The 21,049-nt window shown below is 38.2% G+C and overlaps 1 protein-coding gene across 1 annotated transcript in view; it reads right to left on the reverse strand.

Moving 5' to 3' along the window:
* pth2ra (parathyroid hormone 2 receptor a) overlaps window positions 1-15,759 on the reverse strand; it is a 70,136-nt gene extending 54,377 nt beyond the window's left edge. Inside the window, exons 1-3 of the mRNA XM_083537770.1 lie at window positions 15,262-15,759; window positions 11,743-11,842; window positions 1,497-1,607 (exon numbers count right to left, since the gene is read on the reverse strand). Of these exons, the coding sequence (XP_083393896.1) occupies window positions 1,497-1,607; window positions 11,743-11,842; window positions 15,262-15,327 (277 nt within the window). The 5' untranslated portion in view covers window positions 15,328-15,759. The remainder of the gene's footprint in view (window positions 1-1,496; window positions 1,608-11,742; window positions 11,843-15,261) is intronic.
* Window positions 15,760-21,049: the final 5,290 nt, after the last annotated feature.

Consider the following 21,049-nt stretch of genomic DNA (forward strand, 5'->3'; position numbering starts at 1 on the left):
TGAGTGCATTCACAGTATTCAAGTATTCCAACCTTCATTCAATCTTCATTCAATCTTATTATATTTTTCAAAATCAATATACATTCCATACCCCAAGCAAATTTCTTAAAGAAAAAAAAAAAAAAAAAAAAAAAAAATATATATATATATATATATATATATATATATATATATATATATATATATATATATATATATATATATATATATATATATACTGTAATTTCCGGACTATAAAGCGCACCCATATATAAGCCGCACCCACTGAATTTGACAAATATTTTTATTTTGAACATAAATAAGCCGCACCTGTCTATAAGCCACACTGAAACTAATTAACTTTACACAGGCTTTAACGAAAGACAGTGTCTGTTACACAATGTACGGGTGAAATATGTTGTGGCTCATTTAAGAGCAGAGCGGCATTTCGGGAATAGCCTGCCACCGCATTTTTTCCGGTATTACTGCATGTGTGCAAGGCCGAGGAATATGTCCTTATTATTTTCTGATGCTCATTTCTAAGTTTCTTTGACTAACCCATAACGCTGTTGCCAAGAAAAATAAAAAAGCACGAGTTTTGCAATCCTGTCTGTGCTTATATGATTTCTGTTGCAACTGGAGTTAGCGAGCTCTCCCTTCACCCAGACTCAACGCGCTACAACGGCTTGTATCTAAACAGTAGCTGAGCCAGTAAGTCATTGTTCACTGTCTTCCTCCTTCCTTTCACAACTATTTCTCTTGAGAGTTTTTCTTTTGGCATCGTCATGCGTTTAAAAAAAAAAGTTTTTTCTCCCGAAGCCGTGCAGCTCAGAACACAGGTGAGGTGCGTTTTTTCGTTTCCGTTCGGAAATTTCATTGGTCTAATGTTATGGGGTTCGGTTTTTTGGCTTGATTTTTGTGAAACCGGGAAAAACCCAGGAAAAATTCATAAATAAGCCGCTTCGTTGTTCGTGGGAAAAAAGTAGCGGCTTATAGTCCGAAAAATGCGGTATATATATATATATATATATATATATATATATATATATATATATATATATATATATATATATATATATATATATTTTATTCAGACACTTTGCTATGAAGCAGCACGCTTCTCTGGATCATCATTGAGATGTTACTGATTTGTTTACTATAATTACAGTCCACCTTTGGCATATTTCTTTGAATGGGCATAGTTTGGAAACATCTGTCGATATAAGGTCTTTAAGCTGAAAAAGTGTATCAGAGCAAAAAACATAGGTCAAAGCTGAGATACAGGACTGTTTTGAACCCTGGAACGTTGCAAAAATCCTGCCTTATTAAAGGATCCCAAGAGTACAAACGGCCTCCATACATCTTAAAATGGAAGACGTTTAGAACAACTAGGACGGTTCCCTTTTGATATCATTCGTACACCTTGACCTGTTTATTCTAGTCTGAGGAAAATTCTTTGACAACAAATCAAGTCACTGTAGATCATTACAAAAATGCTGTAAATTTCAATAACATACCTGCATGGTTGAAATCGTAGATGTATCTAGGACAGGGCACTTTGGTTAGAAATCCAGGGGAACCTTGTGGCCAACAAATCAAACCGTCCCATTCTGGAGGGCACACATCCACTTTTTTACCATGAAAAAAAAAGGAAACAGAAAAAGGGTGATTCATAGCCAAAAACCCTCTAGATATATAATCCTCATGAAAGAATTTTCATCTCAGTGTAGAAAACTTGCTTTGTGAGATAAATTTTTCTGGCTTTGGCAAACTTCTTTGTGTTTTGTGCCAACACTACCATATTAAAAATTCTTAAGTATTGTATGTTCTATGTCTAAGTGGCAGATTGTCCAATTTTTTTTATTATCACATTTCAATTTTTGGATTATATCCATAAGTCTGACCTATTTAGAGATTTACTTCCAGTCTCATTACTGTACTTTATATAAAATGATAAAGACTCCAAGTTCTAATGTTGTTCAGATCAGGTTCAAATATGATTCCTGATTATGTAGGTTTTTTAGCACTGCCCAGAAGCATGTGTCAAATGGCATTAACTAAAAGTAGTACTTTTCGTTGACTTTATACTCATATCATCTTAGTAAATCCGCAGCAAATCCATATCCAAGTGTATGAACGCTACTTAGAGTGGGGGTGGACACATTCTACAACTTCTTCACACCTTATACTAATTAATGCAATATACAGTCAAAAAAAGATACCAAGTCTAAAATACTGTTCATAGTGAAATATATTAGGAAGAGTATTAGGTTTCCACAGTCAAGTCAAATTTATTTCTATGGCGCTTTTCACAACAGACATTGTCTCAAAGTAACATTACAGAATTTAACGGTTAAGATGAACGATGTGTATTTATCCCTGATGAGCAGCCATGGCGACTGTGGCGAGGAAAAACTCCCTTAGATGTTATGAGGAAGAAACCTTGAGAGGAACCAAACTCAAAATGGGAACCCATCCTCATTTGGGTGACATCAAGAGTGTGTTTATAATCTTTACAATACAAAACACTGGAGAGTGAGAACTAACACGAGCACTGGAGTGTACAAATATAAGTAATGTCCTTTCTACAGTCTTATACAGTCATTTGAGGTTGTGAAACCAGGAGCTACTGAGCAACTCATAAAATAGCTCAACATTTGCGATTATTATAGATCCAACACCAGCTTCTCCATGCCAGAGCCTTTAAACACTCGAAGAGGTCCAAACTCCACACATGCCAGTGTGCTGGGATCACCAACAGGTGCCAGATCTATCTGTGCCACTAAGACCCTTATCTCTGGTATAGCAGTCCAGTCTGATGGGTAAAGAGCAAGAAGGGGCTATCAATAGGTCTGACAGCGGAGAGATAAAAGATCTGTACGGCCTGAATGTCAGCATGGATTTTATACATAATGTGTAGCCTGGAGAAAAGCATGTGGTTTCAAAACACAAATCCATTAACATCTGCCCATCAACATCTGCCTTTTCATAGGCGTTTTAGGTGAGCCACTTTTTGTCCAATCTCTAAACACGGGCATGCTTCATTCATTCATTCATTCATTCATTTTCTCCCGCTTATCCGTAATTCGGGTCGCGGGGGCAGCAGTCTAAGCAGGCCCCCGCCTTCGACTGCTGCCCAATCATCACAGCACCGTCCCTTACGGTCCCTCCTGCAGGTGGTGAGCCCACGGGAAGGCGGCCCCACGTCACTCCGACGTCACGGACCTTGATATTTCCCTCGTAAGGGACCCCCGGAGCATAGAGGGTTAAGGGCCTTGCTCAAGGGCCCAAGAGTGGCAGCTTGGCGATACCGGGGCTTAACACGGGCATGCTTCTCGACCATAAATCCTCTGTCTAATTGCACTACCAATAGCCCAATGAGTAGGCAACTCTCGCAAATATAAAACAACAACATAGTATTGTCTGTCTGCGCTAGTATGTGCGACACAGGTTTTTGAGTATGTTGATATGCTGATTTTAGAACCACATGCCATCTTTGTTTAAATAATAACTTGTGCCTCTCAGTCTGACTTAGTCACATATGCTTAGTTCATATTTCAAACCAAGAAAGCAGTGCCTTCTGAAACCGTGCCAAAGACCAAGCTGAGGCACTAGTGGCCCGATAGCAAAAAGTGTTTTACCAGTCTCTTTAGTGGTATATATATATAACAGAATATATATTATTATTTACCATAGGCCTGTTGCTATAGCTCCCTTAGTTTGAAATGCTGGCTGTAATTTTTCTGTGGTTGCTACATCCCACATTAGGGGCTTCATCTCACTGAGGGGCAAGAGCAAAGGTGTTAGCAACCCGGTGTGCACGTCACACATATTGCAAACCAGTGTGTCGGCTCGTTATTACGTTCGAAATATTTAGGTCACTGTTCTCTCATTTGCAGCCTGCTATTTCCACAGTCATCATGTGTTCTCTTTTACCAGGTCACGGATTTCTGACACTCTCAAGCAAATTACAAGCTCTTCTTTAAAACTGGTAGACTGTGCAATAGGATAGTGTTCATGGCACTAGCATCGAGCTCTAGTATTGCTTAGTTGTTCATCATACTGGCTTGTAGCCCATTATCTTCTGGAGTTACACTTTAGGTAGGTCGATATAGAAGCTTTCCTTGATGATCTATCAGAATGCCCCTCTTGGGTGGGCCACAACTTTATAGAATGAGATGGACCCACTGCAAAAACACTTCTGTCTCTACACACAAGGAAGCTATAATATGGCCCATCAAGTTCTACACATTTCACTGTGCTGTTGCATTATACTTCTAAACGCTCTTGTTTGGCATGCTGTCACGGTCGAGTTTGTCTTCCTGTCCCACTGGTATCGGCGGGCTTTTCATCTTGTTTGACCAGAAAATGTCATTTTAAAATCTGCAGGTGTTTTGATCATGCTTGCAGAGCAGTACATCTTGCACTTCTATTGTTGACTATCTTTGCTGTATGGTCTATATAATATAATATTGGTATTGTTTCTTTTGTAAGCATGCTTACCTAAATTTCTTTTACTGATGGCTTGTATGCAATGTTAAGTGTCTGATGTCTGACCAGAGGTGGCAAAAGTATACACATCCTTTACTTAAGTAGAAGTACAGATCCTCATGTTTTAAAATACTCGGGTAAAAGTTAAAGTACTGATTATACTTTTTTACTCAAGTGAAAGTAAAGAAGTTTTGGTTTAGACATGTACTTAAGTAAAAAGTAGTTATTACCTGTTTTAGCTGTTAACTGAACCTCACATCATATTTAGATAGATAGATAGATAGATAGATAGATAGATAGATAGATAGATAGATAGATAGATAGATAGATAGATAGATAGATAGATAGATAGATAGATAGATAGATAGATAGATAGATAGATAGATAGATAGATAGATAGATAGGTAGGTAGGTAGGTAGGTAGGTAGGTAGATGGATGGGTGGATGGATGGATGGATGGATGTGATAGCCTAGTGGGTTAACGTCAGAGTCCCCACGAGGATGAGTTTGAGAGTTTGATTCCTGGTTGAGCTGGTTGCTGTGTTGGTAAATAAAACTTCTGGACCTTGTCCACTCTGAAAACATTTCAATTCTGTGTTGGATTAATTTCTTGATTTCCTGGTCTTTAATAAAAGATAACCCCACCAAAAAAAAAAAAAAAGAAAAAAAAAAAAAGAAAAAAGCACTTCAGTGGTAGCTCAGTTAAGGTGGGTTAAGGCTTGTGCCTGAACATGGTCCTTAATATATTCCACGCTGGTGATAAGGTTTCAAAGCCAGTCCTACATGCCTTCTTTCTTACTGCGCTGGCATGAAACAAAGTATGAACCCTCCAAAAAGCACACATGCTTTTCAGCAGTGGTCGCTCAGTGGTTTAAGGCTTGTGCCTCATCTAAACATGTCTCCCAGTCTGAGCTCTTCCATGGTTCATCGGATTAAGGCTGGTGCCTCGCTGATGGTAAGGATCAGGGTTTGAATCCTGCTAGTTGCGATGTCAGTTATGTCCCTGCTTCCTAAATCTTTCTTTAGCTTTATATTCTTGTGTTGATGGTTTAAAGGTAGATAGACCTGCTCTAAACAAATTTCCTGGCCTGTCTTTCCTGATGGTTCAGTGGGTTAAATCAGGTGTCGTGCCTTTGGTGGGGTTCAGGGTTCGAATCCTGCTTTCTGCCTGCCAGTCACTATCAGGATTCACTTCCTGCATTTTTCTTTAGTGATATATTTTTGTTTTTAATGGGTTAAAAAGAAAGATAGACCTGCTCTAAACAAGCTTCCCCGCCTGTCCTCACCGATGGTTCAATGGGTTAACGTTGGTGTCTCGCTGGTGGTGGCGATCTTGGTATTTACAATGTGGGTTCAACTTGTGCTACTTACATCTGTATTTGCTTTCTACATCTTTCTTTAGCGTTAAAATCTTGTGTTGATGGTTTAAAAAGAAAGATAGACCTGCTCTAATCAAGCTTCCCATCCTGATGGCTTAGTGGGTTAAGGTTGGTACTTTGCTAATGTTGGCGGTCAGGGTTCAAACCTGGCTTTCTGTCTGCTAGTCATGAGGTAGGTTAAATTCTTGATTCATAGTCTTGTTTTGATGGGTTAAAAAGAAAGATAGACCTGCTCTAAACAAGCTTCCCAGCTTGTCCTTCCTGATAGTTCAGTGGGTTAGTGCTGGTGCCCCGCTAATGGCGTGAATCAGGGTTCAAATCCTGCTAGTCACGATGTGGGTTTGCTTCCCAAGTCTGTCTTTAGCATTATATTCTTGTGTTGATGGTTTGAAAAAAAAAGATAGACCTGCTCTAACAATTGCTACAGCCTGTCCTTCCAGATGGTTCAGTGGGTTAAGACTGGCAATTTGCTGTTGGTGGGGTTCAGGGTTCGAATCCTGCTTTCTGTGTTTCTTTCTGGTCTGAATTTCTTGCTTTGAAGCATGAAACGAAGGATAAACCCCCCAAAAAAAGAAGGTGAGTTGTGGGACTTGATGGCTTTGTGGTAAAAGCCTTGCCTCTGAGCTCAGAGGTTGCTGGTTCAAATCTGGCTAGTCCCCACACTGGGTAAGCTGTGTGGAAAGTAGTGTGTGGTGAGCAATGGAGTGGGTGACTGTAAACAAAGGCTGTGAAGACCTGCTGCTTCACAGCCTCAGAGAAAGTGAGGGTGATAGGTTTTTGGCAGAATTTTTTCCCTATATATGCAAAACTAAGTCGATACTTTTTTGGACGTTTTTGCTTCATAACCCCCTGTTTTCAGCTTCTCAGACACTGGGGGGGCAGATGCCCGGATATTGCCCCCCTGCTTCAGGATACACCCTCCGAAACCGTCCACATCCAACCTTCCACGCAGCCATTCCTGACACCTTCCTCACTACAGTCACCGGAACCTTCCACACTCTTAACTTTGAGCCCTGGCCGGGGTTTGAACCGGCAACCTCTCAACCCAGAGGCAAAGCTCTTCCAATTGAGCCACAGGATCTCTTGCAAGAACCTGATTTTTAGGACCTTTTTTGGTTCTTTTTTAAAACTTTTTAAACAATTTAAAGGAAAGCTAAGCGGTAGGAATCGAACCAGGTGAGTCAGATAGCAGCCACCACTTCACTGACCATTACACCAACACAGGAGAGGCAAACAAGCCTTTGCTTATTGGACTCTTGGCTTTTCTATAGTTAGGAGACCACTGTTTTCTCTTAGATCATGATGGTTGAGGGTCAAAACTTCTCCTTCCTGTTCATTCTCTCAGCTACTCGAAGTCTATGAGAAGTGACTCAGGTACAAGAACCACATCTCCAACACCTGCACCACTGATATACCATGATTTACCAGCAACCAATTTTAATGACCTTTTATTGTTCTGTTTTTAATAACTTCTTATAATGTTCAATATGGAACTAGAGGTAAGAATCGAACCAGGAAAGTCTTTCATCATAGATTACTAATGGCATTACTTCAAAACTCAAAACTTTGTTAGACATGTAAATAAGCAGGAAAGACAGAGACAAAGACAACGAGACACAGACACAGCTTTAGAAACAGTGAGAAACAAATAGAGAGACAACAAGAGAGAGACATATACAGTGAGACAGAGACATTTACTAAAAGAGACACAGAGACAATTAGATAGAGAAAATAGAGAGACAAAGATAGCGAGATATAGCCACTTCCTGTTGGAAGTGTTTATCCCGAGCGACTCTTAATGATCTCATTTACTAAATGAGCAGTAGAGAGTTAAGTGCTTGCTCAGGTGCCCAAAACTGGCAGCTTGGAGGTGTTAAACATGTATCATATTTACAGCATGTGATATGTATGTAAGCATATGTACAGTGATTAAATATAAAGGCTATATCAGTGCAGAGACGTGTGGACATCATTAAGAGCCTTTGCTATGTTTCCACACGGACAGTTAATGAGGTGATACCGGAGAAACCGCACCTCTTCAAGTCAAGTCAGGAAGCTTATATATAGAAAATTATAGACATTTTACAGATTTGAATGATGTATTGTTTTTATCTGTACGATCAATAAAGACAGTAATTTAAGTTTGTGTCGACATTATGAGGGAAAAACCCACAAAACGCCATCTAGAGGGTTAATTGTGTAAAACATGGCGGATTTGGTGTTTGATTTGAGACTTGGCGCAGAAATAAAACAAAAGTTTACTGATTAAAAATATTTTTATCTGGAGTTTATGTATTTATTTTATATCTAAGAAAGGACGTCGTGGATAAACGTATTTTTTGCCGAAGGTTTTAATTGCGCCTTTTAATTGCTGTATTTACATTTTTTATAAAAATGGTGAAACAGAAATGCGCGCTGAATTGATAGCGCGTTAATAAAATTTAGGGCCGTTTACTTTAATAATGGTTTTAAAAAGAAATAAGGAAAAACAATCTAAATAACCTAAAAGAGCTACAGATGGCTCTATTATTAGCACTCTTGGTAAAAAATGAAATTAAATGACTAAGAAATTACATTTCCTAATAAAAACCATTTGTCACAAATATTCCCATGCATTTATAACTGTACTACCTACAACACAACATTGAGTCCTTTCCTAAAATTCCTTAGAAAATTGAAAAATAAAGAGCAAGAAATGTGCAACCGTTTTTTCATACCCATTCAAGTTCGTACATGTTTTCTTTCACTTTTTTACTAAGTATATTCATAGAATGTCACCCAGGAAGAAAGGTTTCAATATATCATTATAAAAACAGACCTTGACCTTGTCACACATATTGTACGTTCCTCTTTGTAAAAAAACAAAATGTAAGTGGAGATTTTCACGTGATATGCTACAAAAACACTACATGTATTAGCTTCACGCTAAGGCGTTAGCTTCTCTTGTATGTATGCTACACATGTGGGTAATATAAATATACAGTCCTGCAACCTAGCTAAAGGATGAGGTCTTTTGATAAAGCAATAAACTAGAGTTCATTGAATAACTTGAAATTTAAGTCGACGACTGTTTCACCGCTGCTGGTGTTGTACCGATATGAAATTAAATTCAAAATAAAAGTGATAAAATGCCAACATTCTTTATGTTACACCATGATATATTGTACGATTTAAGTAAGGTGCGACCGAGTGAATCTTCAGAAAAGGTGGATGATGTTAAAGTCTATTTATAAATGATTTAATTGATAATGCTGTATTCATTTAATATGCGCATCATCGTTTTGCATATTGTTGTTCATGTTGAATAATCATATATAAATGGAAAACACTTCATAGATAGATAGATAGATAGATAGATAGATAGATAGATAGATAGATAGATAGATAGATAGATAGATAGATAGATAGATAGATAGATAGATTATTTTGGCAAAAGTATTGGGACACCTAACATTTTCAGCTAGGTGTATACTGTGTCAATGAGATATGCTGTCTCTCTACCTCTCTATCTTCTGACTCTGTTTATCAAATTTGCATTTGCCCTTCAATGTACCTCTGTTTGACTGCAACGTATTTATCATTTACAAGTTTTGGATCATTTTTTATCATTTTATTGCTTGTATGCTGTTTCTGAGATGCATGTATGTTCCTTTCGATTATAGGCAACAACGATGAAGACACAACGCACACTGTCATTGGACAGCGAATGAAAGGACAGGAGAGAAAATGTTAGCAGACTGGTCCCCACCCACAGACAAACATAAAGGTGGAAGCTTAATGGTTTGGGTTTGTTGTGGAGCAGGGATGGTTGGAGACTTTTTCTGGATGAAATAATTACTGAAACACCAATGCTTCCATTCCACAAGACTTTGAACTGAAGCATAAGTCCAAGCTCTAACAATCAGCTGGATATCTGTCATGCCTGATCACTGCAATTAAATCCTATTTAACTGCTCTGGGAGGAACTGGATCGCAAGGTCTGAAAGAGACATCCAACAAGTCAAGACATTTTACAAGAGGCATGGTATTTCAGCTAAATGTTTGCACACTTCATTATTCAGACCACAGAATTATCTCTTGAGCTTCAGATTTCTTTTCAGACATCTGGGACAGATGTTACTGCATATAACAGAATGCAGTAAAATACAGAATAACATTTGGCATGAGCAGACAAATGAGTAGTTGGGAAAATAGTGCTGACATAGCTGTTTTAAAAGAGGTGTATTAAATGTAATTGGAAAAAAAGTCCTCCTTCAAGATCACTACTTAAGAAAAACCTGGCAACCTTATACAGTAGGTGTGAAGTGCACAGGTGCAATTTTAATTATCTGTAAAGGCCACAGTGAAAATAAAGCTGTCTCTCTCATAGCTACAAGTGTTCATATGAACAGCGTTTCCCATGTTTGTAATGTGATAAATGTTTGAGCACAAATCTCTGAAGCAGTTTTCCATACATATAAAAAGTTCATTGATATTAATTTAGATTAGACTGCTTCTATTATTACTTTACATACATAAATAATGAGAAATTTATCAAAATACTTACAATGACTGTCCTTTCTGAAATCTTTCTTTCAGCTTCTCCCACTAGGGGTCGCCACATCAGATAATCAGTATTCATGATCCGCATGTTCGATTTAGCACGTTTTTACGCTGGATGACCTTCCTAACGCAACCCTCCCCATTTATCCGGGCTTGGGACCGGCACTAAGAGTGCACTGGCTTGTGCAACCCTAACGGCTAGGGTCGGATCCTTGACCGAGGATCGAACCCGGGCCGCAGTGGTGAAAGCGCCGCATCCTAACCACTAGACCACCAGGGAATTACTAAGAGTGCACCGGCTTGTGCAACCCTAATGGCTGGGGTTGGTTCCCTGACCAGGAATCAATTATGGCCCCCAGCGGGGAGAGCGCCGCATCCTAACCCCTAGACCACCAGGGAACCTACAAACTCCGAAATCTAAAATGTTGAAATGATGAGATCATTACTGAAAAAGTCCAGTCTGGGAAACAGTCCGGACATTGAGAGAGTTGAATATAATACAATATGAAAAACTGAAGTCTGTTAGTCTTTCTTGCTGAAATCCTTTAGCGGAAGTAGAGCTGCCAGACGTTTTCCAGCAGTGTCTTATCTACTGTTTTTAAACTCAAGTATTTAACGCCTGGATTAAAAAAGAGGGAGAAAAAAAAATCAGGTAGAAGGATTTTAGCTTTTAGCTTTGTTGTCTAATGAGTTAATTATAGGCACAATTTATTATAGCCACAAAATGCTCAATTGTGCAATCAAAATGTGAGTCATACTGTATCATGCTTTAATGTGCTATTTTCGGATTTCCCTATTTTTTACATTCTTTTTTTTACAATTGTATCCATACAAACAATGTAACCCTTATTCTGAGAAAGAGGAGGCCTCCAGCTATGTTCGACATGAGAAGAAAACACTAAGCAATTTCAAAGTTTCAAATAATAATATATGATTAACAACACAACATAATAACAGGTTTCATATGGGAATGTTTTTGAAAGTTATATCTATGTTCAGGAAATAACACAAGATCGATGGGGGATGTGGTGTTTTTCATGCAACTGTATTTGAAAGTATTTTATGTAAATCACAGAATTCTGCCTCGACTTGTTGCTTATAGGCATTTGCACTCTACTGAGAGTAATGTTCGATTGTGTGAAAAGATAGAACTGGAGAAGGGTGTAATTTCCTTTTCCCCATGACTGTACATCCATCTTTCTGCCAAAGAAGCAAGTGGGTTTGCCAAAAAAGACAAAAGAAAAATGTGCATGTTTGTGCTCAATTTTAGACTAGCTACAACTTTTGTGTACAAAAGCAGCAATTCCAGATTTAATCTATCTCAGAAAACCATCGTGGTGATTCTCCTTACCTGCCAGATCGTGAGTTGAGACGGAGTGGAGGCACTGGAGTTTGGCATCAAGAAGCATCTGCACTTGCTCTTCTGCTGTGATCTCCCCATCTGGACCAGCCTGTGTAAACACACCAACACACTGAGACAACCTCAAAATATATTTTCACAATAAAAAACGTAATGGGTTGATCCATAAGACATAAACTGTACAAAGATATATTTTTTCTTTCCAAGTCTTTCATCACTTGGTCCTCCCTACTTTCTCTATTTTTCCTGCTGTCTATTACCTTGCTGCCCTGTGGCTAATCACACCTAGCATGGTTGAGTTGCTGCTCTTACAGCCTGGTATTCTCTACTGAGGTAAATTGCTGGCACAAAAACAAGCGATGAGGAGGTCAGTCTTCCTTCACTTCCTCCATTACCTCCTCATTCCCCCACCAGTCAGTTTCTTCCTTTACATTTTTTTTTCCTCTCAATGTTCATATGGCAGCATATTGCTAGTGTGTTTCAATCTTTTTTCCCACAGCACGACGTGATTCTCTTAGTTTACCTTGTGATTAATCAAGCCGGGGCATTATTCGATCAATTATTGACATTACTCACTTACATTCAGCAGTCTATTATGTCATGTCTTCTGCTGAGAATGCTGACAGCAGCTGTAATGGAGGTTAATTGGCATTTCCTGGAACTTAAACCTAGAAGTGGGTAGTCAGCCTATGGATAGACCTAAATAAAACCAACAGAGCCACAACCTCATCTGAGAATAGGTGTGTAAGATCTTGCAGGTGACACAAAATTGTGATAGATGTGTGGAAGAGTAATGTTCATGCCTCAGTTGCTTAGGGGCAGCATAATGCCACTGTGGCACAGAGATCAGTGTATATATATATATATATATATATATATATATATATATATATATATATATATATATATATATATATATATATATATGAATCAACTCTAATTGAAATTGGCGCTAATGGCCTAGCATTTTTACCACATTGCCCCATGTTAGCCTGCTCAAACCTTTAAAGTCTGACACCATTATCAAGATGGCATGAGGTCAGACAGCCAGTCAGCTGGTGTGACCCAAGTCAAAGCAAACCAAGGCCCTTTTTTTTACCAATGCAAGATCCACTTATTGCCATCTGTAGGTCAAGCTAGTGGAATCCGAGCACAGCCCTCTGGAACAGGATGCCATTACCATGACACCACTGACCCCTTCTATCTTCCATACACATTCAGTTTCTACCAGTAATTAATCCCATGTTGTTCAGAATTCAGCAATTAGGCCACAGAGTTTTATTTGCGGTTCCAACATGTACACACAAACCTCTCGGAGCAGATCTGCCATTCTGAATGAAGTGACAAACCACAACGGTAGTCTCATCATTAGTTTTGTTTACTAGTCTCTCTCTTTGGATAGTATTGACTTTAAAGAATAGTTATGAATTTATACTTATGGTCAGTCATAGTAGAGTCTGATAGAGATTTAGTGATGTGTTTGTGGAAAAATAAGTTCTTAGTACTGAACATTGAGTCATAGTTTCAAGTGATGTTTGGTAGTTCACTTTAGGAGGAGGAGAAGGCACTTGACTTCATCGGGCAGCTCTATGCCATTGGTAGAGCATGGGTAATAAAAACTGGAGAACTGGAAGTAAACAGGATGTGCATTATTATGAAGAAAAGAAGTCTATGGGCACATCATAACCTCAATCAAATATTCTCAATCAACTATTGTAAAAACCTCCATGCTTTGGAAGGCTTTGCACTAGATTGTAGCACTCATGGACTTTTAGGTCCAGCAATTTGTAAGGATAAAAGGGGACTAAGATGATGTTGGTGAGGCTCTTTAAATCCATAATTAGCTCTTCCAGATAAGTCAATTGAACTCACTGGAGAAAGCAAAAAAATGTATGGACATATGATGACCGATGAGCAGGATGTAGTGTCGATTTCAGCCCAATTCGTGGTGCAATTCATTTAGTCTGTCTCTGTAAAAAAAAAACTGCAGGCCTGCTGAAAGAGCACAAAAAAGCAAGTTTCTGTTTGTTCCACTATATGCGTCAAATTCACAAAAAAAGAATAAAACATACACACGCGTAGGTGGATTAAACCATTTTCAACACCGTAGGTCACGTCACCTGAAATGATTGTATTTATTTCACCTTTATAGATGGACTTGAATACACTGAGTAGGTGTTAATTCAAAGCTGGAGTATTTGTTGTTTTATTTCTCTCTTACCTCCGCCACTGCTAAACCCTAAAGATCAGCTCATGCAGTAATGTGCAAAAAAAAAAAAGAATGAGAAGAATCAGTAATTGGGGGGATGAGAGAAACCAGGAAAAGTGCAGTGTATGCCAGTAATGCTGTTGGGAAAAGAAATTGTTCATAAAGCAATGTGCAATATCACATCAACAAGGTACAGTCCTATTCTATGTGCCATAGACAGAATAATAAAAAAAAAATTAGACTATATACAGAAAAACATCAATAAAGCAATGAGCATTATACAGGAAAAAAGACTCTTTTCTTGAATAATTAAGAATGAATTTTTTTATTCATAAGTATTGCCAATTTCATTGTTCCAGTCACTGTACATGAGGCAATAATACACTCTGGATGGTGGAACTGCACAGTGGGTTTGGTGAAGCTTCTTTGGTACCATCCACAGTATATACATAGGCTTGTGCATTTAAACTGAGGTGTAAATAATAAAGCATAAATTGTTTTAATAATATAATAATAACAATATATGTCATTATAATTCAGCCATTATCTTGTTAAACAACCCCCCCCCCCCCCAAAAAAAAAGCCCTAATCTACTCTATGTGAATGGTGGCATTTATGTGGTTCTATCTGGTTTTTGCCATAAGTTAATGTCATAGAATTTGTTAATGAGATTCATGAGGTTTTATAACAAAATATGTATTAATTGTACTTAACTGGCAACTTACAGGCACAAAGTTACAGTAAAGTATATACAATAGCAGGGAAAGTTTTTTATTTCAGAATTAGTACATGCCTTACATAGTTACGATATAGAAATGTACATAAAAATCATAAACTTTTTTTTTTTTTCAAATTTTCACCCCTAAAACAAAAACAATCCATATCCCACTATGCATTTTGTTTCCTGGTAATTTACTTTAAAACTATGCTCTAATTGCATATCAGTATGTTGTTTCTCTGTCAAATAAATATTTTTTTTACATAAAGTAAAAATATATCATTTATATTTTTTTTCCTTTTTTTTTTCCTTCAATGTGTTAAAACTTTAATATAAAAATAGAAAAAAATAACAAAACAAATAAATATTTTTCACCTCCATTCATCATTGGAACCATGAATTATTTTAGATTTTTTAATATTATTTATAAGTGGATTTTTATGTCTGATGCACATCCACACGCACGCACGCGCGCACACACAAATAGGCATAGTCGTGCAGAATTCTTTTTTAACAAAGTCTTGGCAGCAAATTATGGAAACAATAAAACATCATAGGGGTGATTTAATGGATGCTGACTTACTTGTGCATGCACCAGCCTCCAGAAAGCGACCAATCTCGCCAAGTTCCACCAAAGTAAGTGTGCCATGTCGCCAGAAATATCCAAAATCCCCTATCTCGCTGTGATGTTAGGAGTACATCCCTATTTCCCAAAGCCCACGTCCCACACATGTACTACTAACACACGCAAGTACACGCATCCCTCCTTCTCTCCATCACTCGTGCACCAGCAACCCTGAAGTGGCGCGCACGCGCTCACTTTCTGCAATCTCCCCCGGGCGATTCACGTGGGAGACACGCGGCCTGAGTGGGGTCGTGGAGGGTGGAAGGGTTTGAAACTTGTGTCGGCTCGTCGCGTGTCATAACCTCCAACGTAGATCTCCTGGAAGTCTGGAGGAGCTCCGTTACGCGACTTGCTCCAGCGCCCGTGCGCGCAAGCGCGTGTGTGTGTGCGCGCGAAGTAGAGCGTAAATGAAGGGGAGGAGAGATGCGTGCCCACGCGGGGGACCGAATGTCCACCAGGGTTTGGATCTAAACCCATGTGGATATGCTTGACACGCGCATTTAGGACACGTGCTGCTTTGTAATGAGCTCGAGCTTATTTACTCCAAGCATCTGGCAATCCGGCCATCACTCAGCATGAATCAAATACTGGTTTATTTAATAAAATATATAAAAAAAATCAGATGTGTCACAAAAACATCAGATATCATGCATAAAAAATGTGCCAAGCCCAAAATAGCAAACTATAACCCACTTAAATAAAAATAATTGTTTAGAAAATTAGCACAAATTAAACCAATGCACTGCTGAGACTTTTTTTTTTGTACTTAGGGGAGAGAAAAAAAAAGCTGGTAACGTGGACATGCATTCATGCATTCATTTTTTGACCACTATACTCAAACCCTGGTTTGTTTCTACCACATAAAGGGGGTAGAACCATACATGCTGGGGAATTTGTTTTTTTTACTTTTTAAAATTTGTAATTTTTTTCTTCATTTTTAATGCGTGACTTTTCTGTCAAAGCTTTCCAGTAGATTTTTGGGTCGTGACTTTGGGGATTTGTGTTCATTTTAGTTAAAAGAGCATTAATGAGATTAGGTACTGATGTTGTGTGAGGAGGTGTGGTGCACAGTCAACTATCTAGATGTGCAGTCAGATAAAGGTCATAGATCTGTGTAGGACATTCTTCTACTTCAACCTTGAAAAGCCATGTTATTGTGAAGCTCGAATTTGGGTGCCGGGGCATTTTAATGAAAAGAAATGTTATCATACAATATCTGCGGAGATAACTAGGCAAAATTCATTTCATCATCCAGAGAAAGAGACAAAAATCTTGAGGCATAAATAAATGACCTTGGGTTTTTTTTTCCACAGGGTTATTTAATAGACATAATGATTACAGCAAGTTATTCGTTATGTACAAGCAGATGGTTTAGATGTTGATGCCCAGATGTTTACAATTTAAGCATATATATATATATATATATATATATACAGTGAGGAAAATAAGTATTTGAACACCCTGCTATTTTGCAAGTTCTCCCACTTAGAAATCATGGAGGGGTCTGAAATTGTCATTGTAGGTGCATGTCCACTGTGAGAGACATAATCTAAAAAAAAAAATACAGAAATCACAATGTATGATTTTAAAACTATTTATTTGTATGATACAGCTGCAAATAAGTATTTGAACACCTGTCTATCAGCTAGAATTCTGACCCTCAAAGACCTGTTAGTCTGTCTTTAAAATGTCCACCTCCACTACATTTATTATCCTAAATTAGATGCACCTGTTTGAGGTTGTTAGCTGCATAAAGACACCTGTCCACCCCATACAATCAGTAAGAATCCAACTACTAACATGGCCAAGACCAAAGAGCTGTCCAAAGACACTAGAGACAAAATTGTACACCTCCACAAGGCTGGAAAGGGCTACGGGGAAATTGCCAAGCAGCTTGGTGAAAAAAGGTCCACTGTTGGAGCAATCATTAGAAAATGGAAGAAGCTAAACATGACTGTCAATCTCCCTCGGACTGGGGCTCCATGCAAGATCTCACCTCGTGGGGTCTCAATGATCCTAAGGAAGGTGAAAAATCAGCCCAGAACTACACGGGAGGAGCTGGTCAATGACCTGAAAAGAGCTGGGACCACCGTTTCCAAGGTTACTGTTGGTAATACACTAAGACGTCATGGTTTGAAATCATGCATGGCACGGAAGGTTCCCCTGCTTAAACCAGCACATGTCCAGGCTCGTCTTAAGTTTGCCAATGACCATTTGGATGATCCAGAGGAGTCATGGGAGAAAGTCATGTGGTCAGTTGAGACCAAAATATAACTTTTGGGTCATAGTTCCACTAAATGTGTTTGGAGGAAGAAGAATGATGAGTACCATCCCAAGAACACCATCCCTACTGTGAAGCATGGGGGTGGTAGCATCATGCTTTGGGGGTGTTTTTCTGCACATGGGACAGGGCGACTGCACTGTATTAAGGAGAGGATGACCGGGGCCATGTATTGTGAGATTTTGGGGAACAACCTCCTTCCCTCAGTTAGAGCATTGAAGATGGGTCGAGGCTGGGTCTTTCAACATGACAATGACTCGAAGCACACAGCCAGGATAACCAAGGAGTGGCTCTGTAAGAAGCATATCAAGGTTCAGGCGTGGCCTAGCCAGTCTCCAGACCTAAACCCAGTAGAGAATCTTTGGAGGGAGCTCAAACTCCGTGTTTCTCAGCGACAGGCCAGAAACCTGACTGATCTAGAGAAGATCTGTGTGGAGGAGTGGGCCAAAATCCCTCCTGCAGTGTGTGCAAACCTGGTGAAAAACTACAGGAAACGTTTGACCTCTGTAATTGCAAACAAAGGCTACTGTACCAAATATTAACATTGACTTTCTCAGGTGTTCAAATACTTATTTGCAGCTGTATCATACAAATAAATAGTTACAAAATCATATATTGTGATTTCTGAATTTTTTTTTTTAGATTATGTCTCTCACAGATACAGCTGCACCTACGATGACAATTTCAGACCCCTCCATGATTTCTAAGTGGGAGAACTTGCAAAATAGCAGGGTGTTCAAATACTTATTTTCCTCACTGTATATATATATATAAAGGTTTAGCTCAGTTCATACAGTCTTAAACCAAAAAGTAGAGAGAAGAAAAATGAAGGGGGGATAAATCATTATTAAAAGGATGAAGGAAATGATCCAGAACGCAGTGTTCAATCAGCCCAAGTTCTCCCACACCACCCCACTGCTGCGCTCCCTTCACTGGCTTCCAGTAGCTGCACGTCTGAGATTCAAAACACTGATGCTTGCCTACAAGGCAAAAAATGGACCAGCGCCATCTTACCTCAGTGACCTCATCACATCTCGCACTGCACCAAGCTGTCTGAGATCCTCCAGCCCTGCTCGACTGGTACCACCTTCTCTCAGAATGAGAGGTAAGTATACATCAAGGTTCTTCTCTGTTCTGGCACCGAGGTGGTGGAACAAACTTCCCCTAGATGTCCCTGGGTATCTTCAAGCGACGACTGAAGACCTTCCCCTTCCTGAATTACTTAAATTAGCACTTACCAAGTTTGTTGAATTCGAGTTATATTTATATTAAGTTTGTAATCTTGTGTACCAGTGTAGATGTATTCATTGCTAGAGACTCAAAGCACTTTTGCACCATTTTACAGTACTTGAAGTTCTCCAATCTGCACAGTTTTGCTGACACATAAACTTTCTATAATGTTAGCATTAGCCCATGTAGTGAAGACTAATAGATGCTGGTATCAATCAGAAGCTGCCAACATTCTTTTGTATTTCTGTGAATAAATGACAGAATGCGATCTGTTTGATTTGTGTCTCCTAATGCTGATTGATCTTCTCTGCAGAACCGTTCATTTCAAACACACATAGAAGAAATTCTTAACAAGGCACATTGCTTTCTTCTGTAGCTACAGTACAGAACCTGTCAAAAGTTTGGAAACACCATGCATGTGCCTTTCTTTTATATGCAACAAACAAGGTTAAAGACAAAAATCACACAAGAATGGGACAGTGATTGACTGAAGGAAAGTTCTGAGGACAGATGGGTAGACATTTTTGGCTCTAACAGAAAAACTTATGTAAGATGTAGAACAGGAGAGAAGATGTTAGCAGACTGTCTCACATCCCCAGTCAAACATGGAGGTGAAAGCTTAATGGTTTGGGGTTGTTTCCATTCCATATTCAACACCATGCAATTCGAATTTGGACTGCGGGGATTTAGACCCAACTTCACCATACAACAAGACAACGACCAGAAGCCTACATTAGAGCTACATTAGAGCACCTAAATCCTCTCGAACTGCTCTGGGATCTAAATCACAAGATCTTGGAAATCTCCAACGAGTGAAAAGCACCTTTGGCAAGTTTTTTAAAAGAGGCATGGTAAAGTATTTCAGCTGAATGGTTGAAAAAATGAACCATTGCATCTCTCAGAAAATTGGTGTTTCCAAACTTTTGACATGCACTGTATAGATACAGTAATCCCCCGTTTATTGCTGTGGTTACGCCCCAAAACCGCCGCAATATAAACGTAAAACCGCGATAAACAGACGCCACCCCAACGAATGCTATTTTAAAAATACAGTACTGTACTGTATTAACATTTTGCACCATTTTATAAATAATAATTATATTTTTATTCATTTAACATAAATACAATTCAATATATGTTTTTTGGTCTATCGTGCTATCCATGAGAGACCTGGAAAATCAGACAAGCTAATTAGTTTTGTGGAAATTGCAATTCCGCGATAAACCAGGGGAGGCGCTGTAAACCAGGGGATTTTTTATTTTTAATTTTTTTTGTAATTCTTAGAATAATATTGATTTTTTTATTTTTATTTTTTATGGCTCATTTTTTATTGGTATTTTAAGAAATGTCTGTTCATTGGATTTTAGAATATGTATATAATAAGCCGTCATTTCCAAAATGTGTTTACGCGATCCTAGAATATGTACTGTAAATGCCATATTTCTAAAATTTCATTTTAAATCTGGTTTGTGTCCTTTTGGTTTAATAATGTAACAAGTTTGCTTCAAATGAATAACATTTTAAATCAGTGCTATGTTTTTCCCACAATAACCAAAGAGTTTGAGACAAAAGGTTTACAAGAATTGTCATGCTCCTTTAGAAATAAATAAATAAATAAATAAATATAATTTCTTGACATTGCTAATCTTAATATTCTGAGGATCGCAAAAATGTGGCGATATTTTATTCTCTCAATGACCAGAATTTTTTAGGAAATATATCCCAATGCTATGTTAAATTTGAACTTTAATAATTAATAATGAATAAATATTTTCTGCGTGATTGATCAATGTTTTCATCAAGATGGTATTGTCCAGTGATGTAACAGCAACAATATAGAATATAGTACATGTCCTTTAATCCCTTCTAGGTGTTTAGTATATTGATTACTGGGTAGTGATTGAAGGCCATGATGTATAATTTTAATTTAATTTTTTACAGCGGAAAAAAATCTCAACACCTTCCAAAATTATACGTAATGTATCGAGCAGTTAATTTAAAAGTAATTTACTTCCTATTTTGGGAAATTCTACTTACCTATATAACAACAGCCTTTGATGTTCATTGATTCTTTTCTGTAGGTTACATTGAAAATATATGAATTATTTATTTACCATTAGCTGTGCTGCAGTAAATGTATTTCATCAGGCGTTCCTATCAGGCATGTCATTTACAAATCAACCCTGGCATCAGAAATACATTTAAAAAAAAAAAATTTCTTCTAACTTGATTAAT

Source organism: Silurus aristotelis (assembly GCF_946808225.1).
Source record: "Silurus aristotelis genome assembly, chromosome: 3".
In the NCBI taxonomy this organism is placed as follows: domain Eukaryota; kingdom Metazoa; phylum Chordata; class Actinopteri; order Siluriformes; family Siluridae; genus Silurus; species Silurus aristotelis.